The sequence below is a fragment of the Corvus moneduloides genome, chromosome 1 (assembly GCF_009650955.1).
Source record: "Corvus moneduloides isolate bCorMon1 chromosome 1, bCorMon1.pri, whole genome shotgun sequence".
NCBI classification, from domain to species: Eukaryota; Metazoa; Chordata; class Aves; order Passeriformes; family Corvidae; genus Corvus; species Corvus moneduloides.
Genome location: NC_045476.1, coordinates 146,856,503 through 146,877,642, shown reverse-complemented (window position 1 = coordinate 146,877,642; position 21,140 = coordinate 146,856,503). Strand labels below are relative to the sequence as shown.

The window sequence follows — 21,140 nt, the reverse complement described above, 5'->3', positions numbered from 1 at the left end:
TGAATGTTTCAGTACCTTGCCATTAGTGATGTACTTGCAATTAATTTTTAGAAATTTCTCTGTAAATGCCTCCTCCTCTTCGGAGGTGGACGATACCACTCTTGAAGGACGAACACATGCTGGTGAAACAGCAGACTCCTTCTGTTGGACTCCATCTGAATCCTGAAAGGAAATATAAACAAAGAAGAACTTAGCAACTTGCCTCCTTCAATATTCATTTCTGGAGATTTTCTGCTGTGCAATTTGACCAGTCAGGTCACTGATGGGCAGATTATAAAAGAACTGCCCCAATAGGGACCCTCAAGGATTTGAAACTGACCACTACCACAACAAACAGTGTTCAAGGCCAGGCTGGATAGGAGTCTGAGTAACCTGGTCTAGTGGAAGGTGTCTCTGCCTATGGCAGGGGGGGTGGAACTGGATGATCTTTACGGTTCCTTCCAACCCAAGCTATTCTATGATTCTAGAAAAGATTTTTAAAAAGTTACATACACAAATGCTGAATAAGTTTGAACACAATGATCCTGGCAATTTTCTGGCCCATGTTCTACTCTATCCATTCAGTTCACATTTTTCCAGTATTTTAACAAGGCTGCTTTGGGACAGTGTTAAGGGCCTGGCTCTAGTCACGGTAAGAAACATGCATTGCTCTTCCCTCATCTGCTGAGCCTGTCATCTCATCACAGAAAGACATCAGTTTTGTCAGGTATGACATAGCCTTGGTAAATTCTCTCTGGCTGTTTCCAACCACCTTTGTCATTCACATGCCTGAATTTAACTTTCAGAGGATTTCCTTCATGACCTCCCTGGGAAGATAATAGAAAGAGTAATCTACCTCACTGTCTATCAGTATATCCAACTAAGTAGTGAACATGGAACCCCTACCAGGGGACAGGACAGACAGCAAAAAAAAAAATTTGTCTTTAAATTAAACATAAACAAACAGTAGACAGACTCCACCAAAGCCTATTTTACAGGCAAAGAAACCCTGCTTTGGAGCTTTACCCACACCTAAAGACTTCCATTTCATACATAACTGCTATTTTTAGTTACTAATAAAATATTACTATTCTTAAAAAACATGAATGCCCATGTTCCCTTTGGTTTTCTGTTTTCCTGTTCATTTTCATTCAGTAGTACAAATTGCAGATAAATGTCTTTAATCATATCCAGGAACATTATGCACAATTGCTTTCAGTTCATCATCTCTCTGGCACTACTTTAGCCTTTGCCTGCATCTTTCAACTTTCATTACAGATCAACCAAAAAACCATAACAATATACAGAACACTGAACTGAATTTTGCTGAAAAAGCTAATTAAGGTATAATTAGGAAACAAACCTCCTGAAAATTAGTTCTCCTTCTACATATGCCTTCCTACTGAAAACTACATGGTCACCCTTGTGACACAGCTTAGCAAGTGGCTCTGGAAGTGCTCAGCTGATATCCAAGCCCACTGTGAATAAGCCAGCTACTTCTCATCACATTGCCACATGACAGTCTCAGATCCCAGTGTGGCCTGGGAAAGGGAGGGGTGGGAGGGATGCACCACCACAATGGTAGGCTTTCCAACTGAATGATGATGCCCTTGCCATTACATACTATTTTGAAGTGGAATTTAAGCTTTATAGGATCTTCTCAAATATGTGCCTAAGACTGGTGAATGAAGAAATCTTTCAAAAACCCAGCAGCATCAGAAAAGCTTCAAAATCTAAGATATAGTTCTTATGTACACACTGACAGCAACAAAATTATTGAAATACACTGAAATCTTAGCTTAAGTATAGCAAAATTTAAAAAACCCCCAAAAACATAAAAACAAAAGCCTACCAAAAACTCCCCAACTTTAACAAGGTTAAGCAGGTCTTATATCTGCCACATGCTAGTTTGCATCTAGCCACATGATTGTGTTAAGCTTCTCCAATGTTCAATAAAACAGAAAAACAAGAACAAAACACATCAGTGTATTTTTGACTGAACAGGCATTCAGATATTTGTTAGTCTTATTAAATTTGTAACAAGAAATCACTGACTTAAATGACCAGAGCAGAGAGAAAACTGCTTTACATTATATAAGCAGAGGAACACATCTTTACCTTGATACATGCTTAAATTTAAACTGCAAATCTGAAGTCAAAATTGGAGGACGGTCAAAGAAGACATACATCAAGAGAACATTAGAGAATGTATACTAGTATTTCTCCCCTTCATAATGATAGCAATCAGCAAAAAGAAAAATACGAAAGACAGGTGCTATGGTGAAGAACAAAGCCCTCCAGCCTTAACTGCTCACACAGAAGTTGAGCACCTTTTGTGTTGCTGGAGAGACTGAAAACAAAACGAAATGCACACAGTCCACACTGACAAGTACAACTTATTTCTGTTCCTTGATTTTTTCTGACAAATATTTCTTCCTTCCTTAGATGTACCTTGAAAGGCCTCAGAAACAAAATAAACACTATTATATATGCTCCCATTGCTCATTTAACTTTCCCTGAAGCATTTAAGAACTACTTGTCATGATCCACAACATGTAACAAGATGCACAATATAGTTATGTAATAATAAAGTGTCAGTTAAATGAAATCTTACACTCCAATTGTTGTTAGCACTGGATTGATTACACTAAATGAAAAAAATCTTTTGCAGAAGAGGTTTTTAACTTTAAGCATTTACTTTGTTTCTTCTACACTTGCAATGAGCTATGAACATATAGTTAATAAAAAGTTTTCAAACAAATTACAGGTATGGTTACACTATTAAGTCTCTTTATCTAATATACGCTAACAGATACACAAAATACTTGACAAAAGCAAGAATAAGGTATTTTTCTGGCATGGAATCTGTAGGAAAAGCTGGATTTCTAATAGTAAACCTGGTATTTTCCCTTGAGTAACTTCTCACAGCGTATGTTACATGGGCAGGTCTTTCTGAGACGGATATAGATACAAGATACATGATACAAGAATGTATTCTTGCAGGCGAGTCTATTTACTGTGCTACACCACCCCCAGTTTGCCAACAAACATAAAAGAAATTATTCAGTACAAATGACAGCAGACATAACAACTGGCACACTAGGACAGAGAAAAGGCATCACAGCAAAACCAAACAGTAATTTTCAGTAGAAGGGCCATCATAGACTTTGTAATGCAGCTTGGGAACCTGTTCAGCAATAAAGCAAAACCTTTCTATTTAAACTTGTCGGGACCAAGTCATGTAAGCAAATAAATAAATGCTTTAAGTCGCAAACCTTCCTAAACTTTGAGCACACAGAGTCCTGGAATAGATGTTTGACAGCTTGACTGACTACTATCAAAATATGCTACCAAGAAAATCTGTTATTTGAGAGAAAAAGATAATAACTGGGAAAAGAACAGTGGTGATGTATGCAGAAGCATCCAGATAAGGTCATAGTTGCAAAAGCTTCAGAGAAGCTCAGGCTCAAATACTGAATCTTCCTGGTTGGATGGCTCCCTATGGAATGCTGTCAACAGCAAACCAGTGTTCCTGGAAAGACATTCTTCTACAAAGCCAGCTCCTACCCAAAAACCTACATTTGAGCTGAATTACAGCACAGCTTTGATGGCTAAACATTTTTAGCATTTTGAAAGTCAACAAAGGTAGAACTACTGAGTAGAAGTCAGCTAAAATTAATTCTGTATTAGCCCTTCACTGAAACCTTTTTTTTTTTTTTTTTACTTTATTTTGTGAAATTAAACTAGAGAACCCTCTCCCACACCTCTACAGCAAGCAGGGGGTACCTGAGCATTCCTGCCAGTACATCATTTTGAGAAAAACTATCAGTAAGATTAGGGACAAATGTTTAACAAGCTCTGAAATGTAACAAATACAGAAACACAACAGAAACTAATTAAGATTCCAGTGTGCAATGGCAGTATTTTGCTACAAGTAATTTGCCTTCAAATCAGTTTTCACATAGAAAACTGTCATTTAAAAAGATTAAATATTGTATTTACTTTTAAAAAGGATCTATTTTACTTTCAGCTCCAAGTGTTGTCAAGTACTTTCTCCCCAAAACAAAAGGATAGTTTAAGAAGAAAGCATAGCATCTGTAACATTTATCTTGTAAGGGAAAATTAATTTCAAGGACAATAGGTATACCTACATTTACTGTAGCCTTGTCAAGCTCTGCTTCGGAGGATGTAGGTGATAGGGGACTTACAGGACTTAGAGAGGGGGAGCTGTCCACACTAGAAATGTAGTCTGGGTCAGGAACATACAAAATCTATAAAGAAGATATAATGTAGTTAGAAGTCAGTAATGCTTTCAGATTTACTTTAGATTTCCCACCAATTCAGGTATATTCACTGCACTTTCTCAAAATAAACTACACAAAACCATTCCTGCAATAGGAATTGCTTTTAACAGAATTATGATTTAAGGGGGAAAACCAATACTATGCAAAGTACTTGAAATTTTAGCATTTCAAGTTTTTAAATGCTATATTGATATAATTTTGATTTTCAGTCAAAATAACCAAGGAAAAGGTTCCGATAGAAAGCATTAAAAATATTCAGCATGCTAGAAATAAGAGTGTCCAAGGAAGATCTGTCCAATTATTTCTCTTGCTATGACTCTATTATCTGAGCAAAGAGGAAACAGACTCACTGAATATAGAAAAAAAAAATTCAACTGAAGGTATTCACACCTGTAATACATTATTTCAGCCATGGTAGGCATTCAATCTACCTAGAGAAAGTTCTGCAGCAATCAGTAATGAACACAGAATTTTATCAAATAAAGTGCAAATACCAAATGGCCAATGGCTAACACCATAGTTGACCTATCACTTGTTTCCAGGCCTGGCTTTCAAGAAGTGAAAATTGAAGGCAAAAACAGGAAGAAAAAAAAAAAAAAAAAAAAAAGGCAATACTGATCTATAATAAATGAATGGTAATTCATATACTGCTGGTAAAGCCATCAAGTTTCCAGAGCGGAACAGAAACATTATTCAATTTATTAAAATAGAATTGCAGGTAGTAATATCCAGTCACGGAATGTTGTTTGTAAGCTGCACCCTGAATATGTCTGCTGAACAAGAATTGGTAAACAGCCTGCTATATTTGCAAAGCAACAATTTGGCTTGTATCTAAGTGTTATTATTGTACCATTAAGTACATCTAGTTTTAGAAGTCCTCTTCAGAAGAGAGATAGGTAGATACTTCCTTACATGTTTCCTTTTTAGGCAGTTATTTAATAGGCATAAGGAAGTAATAGACTAGAGAAAAAAGAAAAACTCTTTAACAAAGCCAATAGGAAAACCAGTAAGAGAAGTACTTCAGCACTCTGGTAAGATTGAGAAATATAGCAAAGAGGACTTTGTTGGATAAGTAACATAAATAGTGTAATAGTACCTGTCCAGGAACGACTGCTCTGGAGAAAAGCTTATTTAATTGAACCAGTTCATTGGGTGTTGTATCAAATTTCAAGGCAATACTGTTTAAAGTATCTCTTGATTCCACCTGTATCAATTGAGGATAAAAAAAACAAAACAAATCTGTAAGCAGTTAGTTCAAATAGTGGCCTACAAATTTTAGCATGTGTAGATTTACCAAGATTCTGATGAACTTTTATGTCTTCATTTCTTATGACTGCCCATGCCCCCCAAAAATCAAACAACAAAGCCACCCCAAAAAACATACCTACCCCCTAAATATTAGTCTATTGCAATCCCATGTAAAAACACATGCCTTCCCACTATGTTTCCAGGTGGCCAGAGTGTCAGTCACACAGCTTGAGCTGTAGGCTCAGCTACTGCACCAGAACTTCTGGTCTACAAATTCACTGCTGGTTACCACTGGGCCAATACACCGTTGACTGGGTTTACAGAATGATTTATTCCCCCTCTTCAACTCCTTTTCTCCACTCTTCACCTACAGAAAAGCTGAAGAATTCTCTCCATAAATATAAACACACTCTTATTACTGAAATAAGCTTCTGTTAGACCCTGACTTTCAAGCAAAATCCATCACTGAGAAAATGCAAAAATGATGAAGCAAACCAGGTCGACTACTATGACAGCAGATGAAGCATAAGTGTTTTGAGAAAGTGATTCCCAACTAAGGAAAGGATTTTTTCAAGCTCATATTCCGACCTCCATCTCCCAAAGCGTATTTAAAATCCGCTACCAGAAGAAAGCAAAATTAAAAAAAAAAAATTTGTACAGAAAGACTATTTCAGAATAAAGAACTCATAGCCTTAGGAATAATGGAGATACAAGGAAACAAACAACCAAAACGTTTACTGCATAATGGCACAAGGCTTCATAAACACTGTACCAGGAAAAAATAGACTTTATCAGTTAAGACAAGATGAAGCTATAGAAGGTAAGATACATTTCCAGCTAAGTATCAGTAGAGCTAGAGAATTCTTTTCCAGATCATTTTGTAAAGGTGCAATTGTCAACCTAGATTCACCAACAAAAAGATATAAGCATTGCCAAAGAAAAAGCAATTAGATTTTTTAAGATAGGATTAGAAACTTATTACAAGACTTCTTTACACAGGAAGCCAATAAGCTAAACAAAGCAGCAAACACCTCTCTCCACTAGTATTTCCAGTATGGAAGACGGTATTGTAGTAGCTCTCAGTCATTCAGTACTGGGTGATCACAGATATACTAAAAAATAAGAATATTTTCATATGCCATGTTTAACTGATACTAAAGCAGAAATCAAAACAGAACTGTAACCAAACCAAATATGTACCATGTGCTTCACAGACCATAACAAAACTAATCACCAAATCAATGAACAGTAGTGTTCCCATCAGAAGCTCTACATAATACAAAAGGTTTGCTAAAACAAACCGTAAAGTGAAATTCAAAAGCTTTGCTTAAGTTTGCTCTCACATAAATATTGAAGGACAACAGTCAGCTGCTAGGTAAATATTTCTTATGAATCACTTAATGATTGAAGCAATTGAGATTTTAGACTAACTTATGATATAAAACATTAAAAGCATTCAATTAAAAACCACAAAGATTAAGCCCTTTTTAGAGTGTGTTCACTCTTTATAGCCTTCAGAAATAAAAACATCTTGTGAGATAGCTTGGCAAGTAAAGGGTTTATCTCACTCATGATGAACACAATAGCAAGTGTAAGATTCCTTTTTGTTTGGTTGTGAAGTTCGCACAGGCAAATTTCCACACTACATGGGACTTCAGGGACCAGCATAGATACCTTCTTAAAACAAAGACACTGCTCACATAATAGAGACTTCCTGAAGTATCTTCCTAGATTCAAAGGCCTCCTTTTGAATTCTCAGGCCCTCTACTATTCTAAAAAGTAGAATCTGAACAGCCAAAAGATCAAAGAACAACTTTGTAGAAAAGCACAGAACTAACAAGATTGAAATAGTGCCACCACATACCACGGATCCCCAGCTTTTCCCCTATCGATTCACTACTGTAAGAGAAGGCAAGAAATTATTCCTTCTCTCTCAGAAAATAAAGTTTCTATAAATTGAGGTAGCTATTTAAATGCTATTCTGAATATTAAAAATCTAATACAAATATTTGGATATTAAATCTTCATTGAGAATACACCCATGTTTGTCAGGTGCACTTGTGTGTACCAGCAGACAGAACTTCAGCCACCACTGTCTCTGGTTCAAACTACCTTCATTTCCCTCAGATCAACAGCTGGCAGTTATTTAAAAACTTTATTTTAAGCCAAATTCTCTACTGATATTTTAATGAACTATACTGTAATTGCATTTCAACAGTCAGAATTCATTCGTTCTTCCATTAAGAATCAAACACATATGAGTCAGAGTGCAGAGATAATTATTTTTTTATTTCAACGCTAGATGTCCACAAGCCAGAAAGCAATCAAACAATAATTTAAGAGTATTAAAATGAACTAACAAAACCAAACAGATGGGAAGACTAAAGAAAAGAGTGAGGACAAACGGGAGCAGGTAACACAACTTTGGCACTGTACTCAAGCCTTTAGAAATACCAATTATGACTGTATTAACTAATTGTTAATAGGCCTAATTTACATAATAAGCAACATCAGTAAAGCAAATCTTTTAAGTATCATAAAGCCAACTTCAAAAACAATTAGTAAAAGACAAAAGATGAAGTAACACCACCATTATGATCTACATTTCCTATATTCTCCAAAATGCGTTAAAAGATTATGACAATGGCATGCTTAAGGAAAAGTAGCAGTCAGACAAGAAGACACCCCTTGGGTTTGAAATGGAAGAGCAAAGAAATTTAAAAGAAAAAAAAAAATCACCAAAAACTCCAAAGTGTGTAGTTGTCTAAATAGCATGCAAAGGCTTACAATGACAACAGATAGTGACACCAGAAGAGAACCCCTAGCACACTCTATACACAGGCTGAAAACTCAGTCTTGAGGCTACAGTCTACTAAAGGCTTCTGTGACCCTCCAGAACTGATACTGAGCTCTTTCCATAACCTGGACAACATAAGCTGCATATTAAGTACTTATTCACTACTTCAAGAGAAGAGCACAGCCTTCAATCCCCAGAGAGATAAAGGGAAGTCTTACATTGGAGCCTCTAAACACTGATAAACCAGATCATCCATTTCAATTGCTCACTTATAAACATTTTCTTAAACAAAACCCAAACATATCTGTAAATAACCACATTCTTTCTTCTCCTCAAAAGGAAGAGCAGTTAGAAGGCTTTTACTGAAGTCACATGACTGCTAGGATGCTACAACCACTGGTGATCAGTGGGCCATGCTGTCTGCTCATGCTCCATTATTCACCCATAGTTGGCCCTTCTGACACCTATAGGCAGGCACCAGTTGTGTCTGTACACACAACATGGAACATAAAAGGCTGAAGGGGAAAACATATGGCTTGAGCACCAACTGTGAATTCTGAAAAAACTAACAATATCAATTTGCATCTAATATGTTGACTGACACTGAGAAAAGGATACTCTATTAAAAGCTATCTGTTCAATGTCTAAGCAATATCAGCAAAAATAAACCTCACTATCCTTTACAGGCAGTTAGGACTTACTTCCATCAATTAGTACCATATCTACTGACATCTTCTCTCTGCTGCTACATACAGAACAGCAGGTTCAAGTTTTCATACCTTGGGAATTTTAGATTAAAATCTTAAACATTACCTGCATTTTGTCTTTAGCTTTAAAGTGAAAATTTATTTTATTGTTTATTTGTTCCATAGTAATTCTGTTTTCTAAAAAAACTCTGGTGCGAAGTCTACTTCATATTAAAACCCCATAGTCTGCATCAGTGAGATGCCAACTCACTCCGAACTTCAGGAGTACAAAGACCTTCCCTCCTAAAACCATGTAGCCACTGGAAAAACTGACATATTAAATTGTTATCTAAAAAAAGGCAAAATGCACCACTAACTTCAACAATGCTGGGAGGTGAGGGGCAGTCTGGTTTCCATCTTCATTCTCTAATAGTTTTTAAAGAAGCAACACATGCAGGTATATAATTACGTATGTGTGTACACATATGTGTTGTCACTGTGACAGGAAGTAGGACTAAGTCAGAAACCAGACACAAGTGCATCTCTTCACATGGAATAAAGTCATAAATAACAATAGTAACAAATTACCACAATAGTTACCAGACCTCTCTTACAGTGAGCATAAGCTCAGTTCCTAAAGGTTAGATCTGTGCATTTTATTAAAATACATGTACACAGTATTAATCAAAAAGATCCAAAAACACGAGCTACTCAAATGCTTCATGAGTGAAATGCACAGCAAGACCTGACAGAATACAGCATTTATGAAGCTGAAATGCACCGTGTTCTATACGTGCAACAGGCTCCCTTAGAAGGTGGACTAAGTTTAATGACAAAAAGCCATTGATTCCTGTGAATCATCTTTTTGACTCACAAGGAAGTGATGCATACTTCGGTACATATTAAGAAAGCTATTTTTAAATCTAAAACCCCACCTACTGGAACACAAAAACCTGCAGAAATACATGACAACTTGATACAAACACACCAAGTTAAAAAAAGGAAAGCTTGTTGCTTTTACTTTGCCTGGAATCTTACATACCAAAGTAAAAGCACTCACATGATGGCAAGAGCCAAATTACAGGATTTACTGAGTATGGATGCCAGTAATACAGAGCTACACCTGATCATTTTTTCCAGGTATTTCAGACCAAATGGGTTAATACAACATCAACAACAGTCACATTTACATTAACATTCAACTGCAAGAACCTAAACAGCAAGAATTTCTGTTTTGAATTTCAACTTCAAGAAGTCTTTAGCACAGGCTAGAATTATATTCAAATTCTGATAGAAGCCACACTAATTAAGTGCTTCTTGCTCCTCTACACACATACTCTGTCTCTCTCCAAATGACTATCACAGCCTTCTCAGTACTTAAGCAATACCACAGCTTGGCTTAATGTAACAGAGTTAAGTCTCCTCCACATCTCTTATTCCTGGAATAAGAGAAAACCAAAAGGTCAAGTAAAGACTTTTCATAAAGAAGTTCTCATCATTTTTATTTATCATGTCCAGCTTCAAAAGCATTCAAAGATAACTGTGGCAGACTTCCTCTATTTTAACATCAACTCTATAAGCATTATTTATAGGCTTAATTATATTTCCAGTATAACACAAGACAGATACTTCTCACTTCTGTTTCCCTTAGTAACCACAAATGTGAAAGCTGACTGCAGCACAGTTTGAGGGTCATTTCAAGAACAGAACAGGGAAGAGAAAGGCTCCATTTTCAGATACTGGTGCAGAAACAGAGTTATACAGTAAAAGGCACAGATCTATGGCAATTATTAGGAGAATACCAGAAGGTCAGTATCAAGATACAGCTTCCCTTCCCAACTTTATTCTGTTATTTCCCCTGACAGCAACAGTTTATTAATAATGCTGAATGCAGAGAACTTGCACATAATTATATAACTATTGTTATTTATTTTTTCTAACTAGTTACCTAAAAGTAAACCAGTCAACAGTTTGATTAGCTTGGGATTTTTAAGAGAAAAAAAAAAAAAGGCACTTAAAGGGAAAAACAGCATAAGTACTAATAGCTAATTCCCTCATTTAATTTCTGTCAAACTAGACTATCAAATACACAGAATTCTACAATTAAAGGTAATGCACATTACAGTTTTGCTTATATTTTGTAATGCAACTTTTTAGCCTGCACTTGCTTTGCAGTAACATTCTAACAATAAAGCAGTAACTTACAGAATATTCAAGAGTCCCTCTAGGTTTTTGAAAAGACATTCGTCGCCCATCTTTCTTGTCTGGGGTCTTCTTCTGGCCAGTGTCTGAAAAAAATTGAGGCAATGCGTGTGTTAAATTCATTTTCCTCTCTCAGTACTGTCACAGGCTGCTGACTACAGCCCCGTGGGCAGACATCTAATCCACCAGTTACACAGCTTACTCCTGCTGATTCCAACAGACACCAGCTGCTAAAATAGGGACTTCATTCCTCTGCAATGCTTTAAGAATTTGACCAATACAAACAACTGATAACTGGAAATCAACTAACTGCAGAAGTACTTGCTGCTATCCAGGAAGCAATTAATGAAGACTAAATAGGACATTGACCCCATCAGGCAAGCAACATTTCTGGAATTGCTGTGTTTAAGTGATCTTATACCCAGTCCGCTTCCATCTAGAATTCCTGTATGTTTGATCTAATCACTGGAGATTTTTTGTCCCTGTTGGATAAGTACAGAGTATTTAAAGGTTTTTCATAAAATAAAGAGCACAGTGTTAAATTAATAATTATTCTATCTGTAGCAAACACATAGAGCTTGTAAATAAACACTGAAGTTTCTAAAGAAATAATACAAATTAAGAACTGTTCCTTTTTATTGGGGCACTGTATTTTGATGACCTCTGTTTCACAGGCCATATAGACAACAATCTGTAACTAAAGTACATTCTACTACTTTATACTAACTGGCTTGATATTTATGATAATCATGATGCACTGGTGTAGTTATATGGTTCAACAGAAAGCACATACATCTCTAGAAAAGTGAGGGTTTTAACATCTGCATCTATACACACACACGGATTTTTTAGATGAATCTCTTAAAAGATTAAGTCTCCACCACATGGCCTCTGCCTTCAACAATTAAGTATCTGCTATTAAGGAGCCCAAAATACTTATGTGAACGAGACATTAAGTTTTCAAGTTACAGTGGGATTAGTTATACTCCCATTTTGAAACATTCAAATTTGTTACCATAATTTACTCAAATATTTCAACCCAAATTGAATAGAAGAAAGAAACCTTATAAAATGTATTTTTAAAAAATATTTTAGCATGGCTACATTAAGAATAGAAAACTTACTGTAATCCATTTAAGCCTCATCTGAACTACTAAGGAAACATGCTATAAACCAACAGCATCTTTTAGTGTATTATTAGATTTAATTAGTATCATGACTCCAACACTGGAAAAGAGACTAGATAAGTATTGGCACAACTTTCATACACCCACTCCCAAATTTCTACATGGATAGCCAAAACTATCAGGACGTAGAGGGCAGGGAAATCACTATGTAAATTACACAGCAAGTACTGCACTGCCAAAAAAATAAGAAACAAAATGAAATTATGAAAAAAAAAAAAACCACATGAAGAAACCTACCTCAGAAGTATCTTACATTTTCTATATAGGACAAACTGCACAGGACAACAAAGTAGTGATTTCTAGCAGATCCAACATAAATAATCTCCTGTGATATTCTTTATATATATAAAAGAAGGAAATAAACTTTAGCCTAATTCATCCTTTTTTATATATTGAAAAAAGCCTGAGAAAGTATGTGCCCATACCTAAAATCGATCTATAGATGGTAATTATTAAGTTTTTATAGCTATGAATGACATTCAAGACTGAGCCTAAAAAGTTTCTAGCAATTCTAAAAACCTATACACTAACTCTGCATGCTACTATCTTCATTCAATACATGCAAAAGTATTTCTTCTCTTATTTACTAATAGCAGTTTTAAAAAATTAGCTGAAAGAAACATTCATTTCTAATTATATTCATAGTTTTTAAACATACTACAAACGTCTCTGAGGGAAATGAAGCCAACTCAGTAACAAATAAAATACATTAGAAGTTTATGTGTAGGCTTAGCAGCAGACAACATTCCCCTGTCTAAGTCAAATATTTTGTTACCAGAGTTTTTACCAGACCTTGCAGCACAACAGGTGCCTCCTCAGCAAGCTACAGAAAAATAACAGCTGCTTGACTGTAGCTGTTCCAGTTTTTTCAACCCTAATCAAAGCTTTGCCAAGAGCCTAATCATTTTCTTTAAAGAACAGTCTGGGTCAAATAATCCTAAGAAAAAGTCCAAGGATGCAACTGAAAATAGAGTGATCTCATCCAGGCTCCCTCACATGCCATAATCTATAAATGGAGAGCCCTTACTGCAGAACAAGTTGCCTTCTTCCCCTCCTCCCCACCATTAGATGGAAGTAGAGAAGCCCCATACTACAAATATGTATACACACACTTCAATTGTATATAGCCCAATGCACTTTGTGGGTTTTTTTTCCTCAACCCAAATTTAAGTTTCCTTTTCCTTCTTACTAGTTCAAGTGTCTGAAGAGCTTGCAGACAGGTGCCATTCAAGAGGCCAAGATAAATTATTGTCTCCCTTTCCAGTAACTGAGCATCAGAATGAAGTCTTGGACAAATAACCACTTCTGTTCCTTATGCCAGAAATAAAAATGGAAAATGATTTCTTCTTCACAGCAGAAGAACCTGCTGCTTTAGATTAAGAATCACAGAATAATCATAAAATATCCTGAGTTGGAAGGGACTCACAAGGATCACTGCATTCAGCTCCTGGCCGTGCCCAGGAGAACCCTAAGAATCATATCATGTGCCTGAAAGCATTGCCCAAACTCTCGCAGTCTTGGTACTGCAACCACTTCCCTGGGAACACTGTTCCAGTGCCCAGTCATTCTCTGCTTGAGGAAGCTTCTCTTAATATCCAACCTAAACATCCCTTGACACGGCTTCATGCTATTCCCTCAGGTCCTGTCACTGGTCAGAGGGAAGAGACCAGTACTAGCCCCTCCGCTTCCCTTCTTGAGGAAGCTGTAGACCACTGGGAGGTCTCCCCTCAGTCTCCTCTTCTGCAAGCTGGACAGACCAAGTGACCTCAGCTACTCTCGTATGGTTTCCATTCTAGGCCCTTCACCATCTTCAGAGATTTGAGAGAGCTCTGGTAATTACAGGAAAGTAAGATCAAACAGAGGGTAGGGGTGGGGAAGGCAGGTCCTTGTTGAAGGTACCTTGCAGGAAAGCAGATGACAGGAGAACTCCTACCACAAGTTTTCCAGGAACTTATCGTCTGCAGTTAGGGACTTTTGATGTCCTCCCCTCCCATACCTAAGACAGTAAATCCTACTCTTCCCATCAGTGCCCACTTCCATTCCTTCAGTCTGAAAGCATTCTCTCCCCCTCACTATATGGGTATAGGATTCAAGTGTTTCATAACCTGACACGATGTAAGTCTCCTGAGTCAACAAGAGATGGAGGCAGGCAACACTGAGCTCTGTGTGCTGACTAGCCAGCTGGCCAAGCTACCAAAATCCACACCTCTGCCCACAGCCCAAGTGCTCAAAGCTGTCTGCTCACACAGAACACATCAATTTTGACATAACCTCTCAGAAACAAAACTAGGATGTATTTCAACTGTGAAAATAGGTCAGAGTACTAGAAACATGAATTCAACCTCCCTGATGACATATTACAAAGCCTCTATCTCTCACTAAACGAGCAGGCTATTCATTTTTGAGGGCAAAGTAAATGCATCTTTCAGCCATTTCAGTGCCCCTAGTATTCTAGGAAGCACATGAAAGCAGAAACAACTGCCAGCATAGAATGCAGTGGTCTGAAAAGTCCTCAGACCCAACAAGAGTCAGTCTGACACTCTCATTTTACTTATTTTCCAGGTAACTGTTGCACAGGAACTCATCTTGCCAGGTTACACACAACCATTACTTCATCTGCCAGCAGCAAGCCAGTGAGACTAACAGAAGCTGATGCTCTCAAACCACACCAAGAAAAACCTGACACCACTAACCACACTACACACAACCCCAAGAGTCAAGTAACTTGTTTAACAAGGGGATCTGTGGTGCTATGTTATCAGAGCTCTTAGCTGTGCTGCTTTAGACAGAAAGAAGATTTGTTTTAACATCAGGATTCATGCTTTAATTCTCAACTACCTCTTCACAGGACTGGGCCTCCACGACAGCTTGAAACACTGAAGTGAAGAAGTGCATGCCAGATCCACGAATGACAAGAAAATATTTCAGCTAGGATTTAAAAGACTAGAACTAGAAAGATGTAGAACAGTGTTCAAAATGACACCAGACCAGTATTTAGTCTGAATGCATGGGCACAGAATCTTGAGGTTGAAATGACTATCATAAGAACAATTACATATGATCATCCAACACAGAGGAGGACTTACTGTTCCAACATACTTATACAAGATAGGAAAAAGGGGTTTATGAACATTATGTTTTAGGAAGATGCAGTTTTCAACAAGACAGCTCTGACATTTAGTCAGGGGCATTCAACTGGAAATTGAAGTCAACTGAAGTCAAATTCCCAACATCTATAGGAGGGTTTCTATAAACTGCCTCTATATGACCCTGTGCCACTGAATTTTGGTAGACGGAAAATATTCTTGCAGCAGTGCTAGCTCAAATTATTACGACAAAACTGATATTTCGCATTTCTTAGTATGCCATCTGATCTTAATTGCAGGCCTTCAATTTGCTGTTTGCTGATGCTTTTAGCACATCTTTTGGACTTCTGGCACCAAGAGCTGGTAAAGAGAACTAGGATACAAGCTAAGAACTGCCTAGGAGGATCTTCAACCTCTGCAGAGAGCAAAATGTATTCACTTTCCTTTACCCTCCTTTTCTGCACAATAAGCTTTAATCTCAAATAACTTGTAATGTTTCTCAGCTGCTATTCATTTCAATGTAACAAATACAACAAGAATCACTCTTTCCAGACAAATAAATTGATAAACCAAACAAATATCCTCTGATAAAAAGCAAAGAAGCTGGACAAGTCCACAATTATTGCAAATAATTTAAAATTAATAAATGAGCTTATTATGATCAAGAAGGTAAGAAAAGGATTATTTATCCACCCTCCAACAAGAACTGTACATTTGTGCATCAGATTTACAGGTGTTTAAAAAAAAAGGAAGAGGCAGCAACTTTGTCAAATTCTTGTCTAGGACACAGTTTTTCACAGGATCTTAAACATGCAGCACATATGGAGTAATGAATCAAAGTAAGAAAAGTAGTCTGAAATATTTCCAAATACATTTTTATTTAGCAGCACACGGAACAACTCACTAATTGATAAAACAGGAAGCATATATACTACATCTTTATTAGATTAGTTCTGCTCAATAACAATTAGATCATTATAATCTATTAATAAAGAAACAAAAGAGATTAAAGTAGGAAATCTTTATATTCCATAAGACCTGGTGACCTTACTCTCCTAACAGCAGAGACTACGTTTTAGTCAGCAACTGCCTCATTAACCCTTCTCCCCCTCCTGCAGTTAGATATGCTTATGATAATTACAGGAATATTATTTTCAGTTATCTTCCAATGTCATAGGAACCAGAAACAGCGGCCCCAACAGTAGCCTACAACATACTTGTAGTCTGCAGTTTTTTAGCCAAAATGGTAGGTTTTCAGACGAAGGAAATGTCAAACAATGCCTCCTTCAGTCTCTTCTTGCTAAGCAACTGCTACTTGTTCTGTGATTCAGTCTTTCCAAGCCATGCTCTCAAAACTCTTGATACTTATCACTGCTCTCAACATGATGCTTTTGTTCACATTTTTCTCAAACAAACCCCCAAGCTAAATGAATCTGAGACTTTGCTAATGTTGCATTAACACTTCGAACAAATCAGAATAGTTTTTTCCTGCAACATAGATACAGCATCAATCCAAATTCATTTTGTGATCCCCCTAACACACAACACTCTGCTATACAGTCAGATGCATAGCTTGTAGGCAGAAATAATTTAATGTATGATTTCAGGAATAAAAACAATTGAAGAGAAACAAACTTAGGACACTTCTCCAAATGGCTAGGAGACAAAGTAAGCTTCATGCTTGATATTTCTGGTATGTGCATTACATGGACTTTCTTCTAAAATAAGATTTCACATTCAAAGTAAACAAATGCTTTACCAAATTTTCAGATTATGCCACAGTATGTGTTAACCAACAATAAGCTTCCTTTCCTGTTCCATTTGCAATATACATGTATATCGTTTAGTACATTAGAAAGTACCTAACTTAAATCTCTACCGTCTGTATAATCTCTCTGCAGACCAAATATATCTTTTAATGGAAACTTACAAAAATGTTGTCTGCACTATTGATACAGTAAGTCAACTTTTCCAATAGCACCTGTCTACCGCTTTCAGGTATTGAAGCCCATTAGTTGTACATCTTCAAGCCTACACCATACCACATCAGCAGTTTGACCATCAAGCAGCAATATCAAGTCATATCCTGCTCACATGCAAAGGGATCTACTGTGGATATGGAGTCATTCCCAGTGCCTCAGTAAACATCTTACTGTACAAGTTTATTGCATTAGGTCTGCAGATAAACTGGGGGGATCAGTCAACATACATGACAGCAGGGCTGCCATTCAGAGGGACCTGGACATGCTGGGGAGCAAGCTGACAGGAACCTTATGGAATTAAGCAGGACAACAGTCTTCTGCACAGGAAGAAGAGCTCTTGGTGTTGTACAGGTTGGCACTGCTCATCCATGGGGCAGCTCTGCTGAAAAGAAACCCCAAGGATCTTGGTAGGCAGAAGCCAAACAGGAGCCAGAAGCATGACCTGGAAACAAGGGGGTCCAACAGCATCCTCAGCTCTATTAATAAGAACAGATGACAAGAGACTGAGAGCACACCTATTATCCTTAACCCGGCACTCTGACTGCTTTTGGAACACTGGCTCTAGTGTCCCTGTCCCTCTCCCCCTGCCCCCATTCAATACAATGAAGACATACATAAACAAAACTGGTTTGGTGAAGGGACTCCAAGGTAGTCAGGGGCTGTGAGAAGAGGCCAGGAGAACAGAGCCCCTCCAGCCTGAAGGAGAGGTGGTTTTGGAGGACTGTAACAGCAGTCATCCTCTACCTTCTAGATAGCCTTCCCACAGGTGTCAAGATGACAGAGCCAGGTTCCTTAGTGACATACAGTAGGAGAACAAAAGGTAACAAAGAAGAAACAAAAGAGCTTCTGAGTAAAGAGAAGGCAAAAAACCCTTCAGTGCAGCTGTGCAGTTTCCATCTTTGGACACTCCAAATCTGAATAAAGCACTGGGAAACCTAGCCTGAAGTCATCATCTTCCCCACTTTAAGCAGCGCTAAAAAATCTTGCCATTTGTGTTATCTGTTAACTATAATTCCTTCCACATTTTTTCTGGCAAGCAATACAGATACCTAAGGCCACCACCTAAGGCCAGAGGGAGATTTATACATATAATACAAGGTGTGTTGCTTACTGATGAACAGTAAATTATTATTCATACATGTAGTGGCCTGAAATGCTGCCATGAGTATGAAGTTCTCAATAAAATATCACCTTCTAAACTCTTTGAATGTTAGAAATGGAAATTAACCAGAAAAATTAAGATAAAAACCACAATCAATGTTACACATTAAAACAAAAATGCAATACAGTCAAAGGACACCAGAATAACAGAAAAAGATGTTTCAGTCATCCGCTAGATTAGCTTATAAACTAAACTTCAGTTAAACATCTGATATATCAGAATCCTGATGAACAGTAAAAACTGGTTTAAGAATTGTGAAATATGTAAAAAATTCAGTAAAGAGGAGAGAGAAATAGAAATCAGGAGAACGGAGGGGTATATTAATGAGATCTCAACGGAGTAGTTTTTAACACAGTTTAACTGCACATCAGCAGACACACTCAAAAGGACAATCAAGAGCAAAGGCTGGGTAAAAGGACATACAATGAATTCTGCAGCCCCAGAGCCTGGAGAAAAAGGTGCAGGGAAAGATGTAATAGTACAAAGCAGAACCTGAAGTAAAAGATCATTTAACATCACATGCACCAAGAGAACACTCAAGAAATCCTGTATACTAGTAGCGCAGAAGTCTCAAGAAGAACTTGTGCATACATTAACATATCACAAGATGACTGAGTCACCAGCCTGATACATTCCAAGATCACATTTGCTTCTTATGCCTGTACCAACTGAATTATTTTCAGACATGATAGCGAAGCATTAGCGTCTTTGTAAAGGGTGCCGGTACATTTCACATGTGCTTCATCCGGAACAGTGTGTACAAGAAAACTCACAGAACTGCATCTCCCCAGTTTGAATCCTCTTTCCTACTTTATCATACACCTGTTAATTTCTTAAAAATGAGGTACTGAATAAAGATGAAAGGAGAAAATAACCTGCCTTATTCTCAGACAAATTTTTAAAAAGGAAGATATTAACTTTTACAGCAGGACTTGAAAAATGTATTATAACTTGGCACTGCACATTTATCTTTCTAATGCACTGCTGCTACCTTGACCACAGTACAGAGGACTGACAAGCCACACAGCTCACTGGATATACTGTATATGGTAACCTTACCAATCAAGACTCCAAAGCTGGTATGAAAGAAATGTAAATAAGCCCACAGACCACATGGTTCAGAACTGAACAACAAGTTGAACCTGAGGGAGAAAAACAACAACAACAACAACAACAACAACAGTTTCAATACAAGGCAGCTAGAAAAGCTTCCCTGACAGACTGGTTGAGAGGAGTCTCGGAATCACTGATTTTTATTTAACTTCTGTAGTTAATGAGAGACACACTGCAGGACGTCAGCACTACCTGTGCAGTTTATCTTCTCCCTCCATTAAGTGACCACAGAGAGAAGTGAGGTGAACATGTCTAGGAGGCAAGAAGCACAAGAGTCCAGGTATGAAAGTATATCCTCACAGAATCAAAGTGTTATCCAGAAGAGAAGCCTCTTGAATGCATTTACTCCAGCCTCCAGTCTGAAGTAGAATTACTGTCAACATCAAATCAGGTCAGCTTAAAGCAGTCCTGATGGAACACTCTGTGTGAAGTTTTTTCTACTGTCCAGTTTGAACCTCCTAAGCTAAAACTCATGGCTCCTGCTCCTCGATCTCTTACCACTGAGAAGAGTGTGTCCCTTTAGGTATGTGTAGGCCATAATTAGATTGCCTCTAAGTTGCCTTGGTCTCCCTTTGCATAACTAAGGCCCAGCTCCCTCAAAACCTACTCAGAGGTCATGTGCCCTGTGCCCCTAAATATACTGGCTGGACCCTCTATAGCTCCTCAGCAGCTCTCTTTAACAGTGGTACACAAACCAAAGAGCACATTCAATGTGTAGCCTCAGCAATGTCACAAAAAAGAAGCAAAACCTCACTGCTGGTCACTCTCCTCACACAGCAGACACATACCAGAGTGAACTATGGGATGTGCTGCTGGCATCTTTTAAGTAAGAGGTTTGTATAGATGAGACTCAAATTAAACTGAATGTTCAGGTTAATTCTGCAGTAAAGATAATACTTAATCACACATTCCCTAAAGCCTTGAGTTGCATCTTAAAACAAATAAAACACATACAACTTCAGCACGCTAACACCTACAGTACATTACAATAACCAAGAAAACTACATTCTGTTCTAGCTAAAGTTTCTAGGTAAATCCAGGCTTGAATACATACATATTAGCTCTTCCTATAAATTATCAATAGACTATATTTAGAAGCTTATTTCATAGCTTACAAGCCTTTTTTAAAAAAAATAAGTTTACACTGACATTGAGAGTGCCTTTACTATTGAATTACTGATTATCTTTGCATTTTTATCCTCCATCACAATCATTAAAAAAAAAAAAAAATCTTTATAAAGTTTTTTCACTGACTAACTAGGCTGCTGACACAAACAGTGTAAACCGGATAAACAGGTTTACAGACTCCTGTGGCACTACTCAGTCTCCCAGCGCATCCTCTCTCCCTACTAAGAAATACTATAAACTGTTCTGTATGTATCCAAAGAAGTGAT

The 21,140-nt window shown here is 37.4% G+C and overlaps 1 protein-coding gene and 1 long non-coding RNA gene across 9 annotated transcripts in view; both read right to left on the bottom strand.

The window, feature by feature from the left end:
* Positions 1–21,140, bottom strand: part of OXR1 (oxidation resistance 1) — a 277,515-nt gene that overhangs the window by 53,151 nt on the left and 203,224 nt on the right. For 7 of the 8 annotated variants that reach the window (XM_032131344.1, XM_032131379.1, XM_032131326.1 and 4 more), the window contains 4 exons: positions 11,220–11,302; positions 5,380–5,487; positions 4,131–4,250; positions 16–162 (listed from right to left, as the gene is read on the bottom strand). In XM_032131344.1, the coding sequence (XP_031987235.1) occupies positions 16–162; positions 4,131–4,250; positions 5,380–5,487; positions 11,220–11,302 (458 nt within the window). The remainder of the gene's footprint in view (positions 1–15; positions 163–4,130; positions 4,251–5,379; positions 5,488–11,219; positions 11,303–21,140) is intronic. The other variant, XM_032131370.1, reaches the window with a different exon arrangement.
* LOC116454624 lies at positions 16,349–19,778 on the bottom strand. The gene is made up of 2 exons (XR_004244148.1): positions 19,693–19,778; positions 16,349–17,947 (listed from the first exon to the last, which is right to left on the bottom strand). It is a non-coding gene; the product is annotated as an uncharacterized LOC116454624 (long non-coding RNA).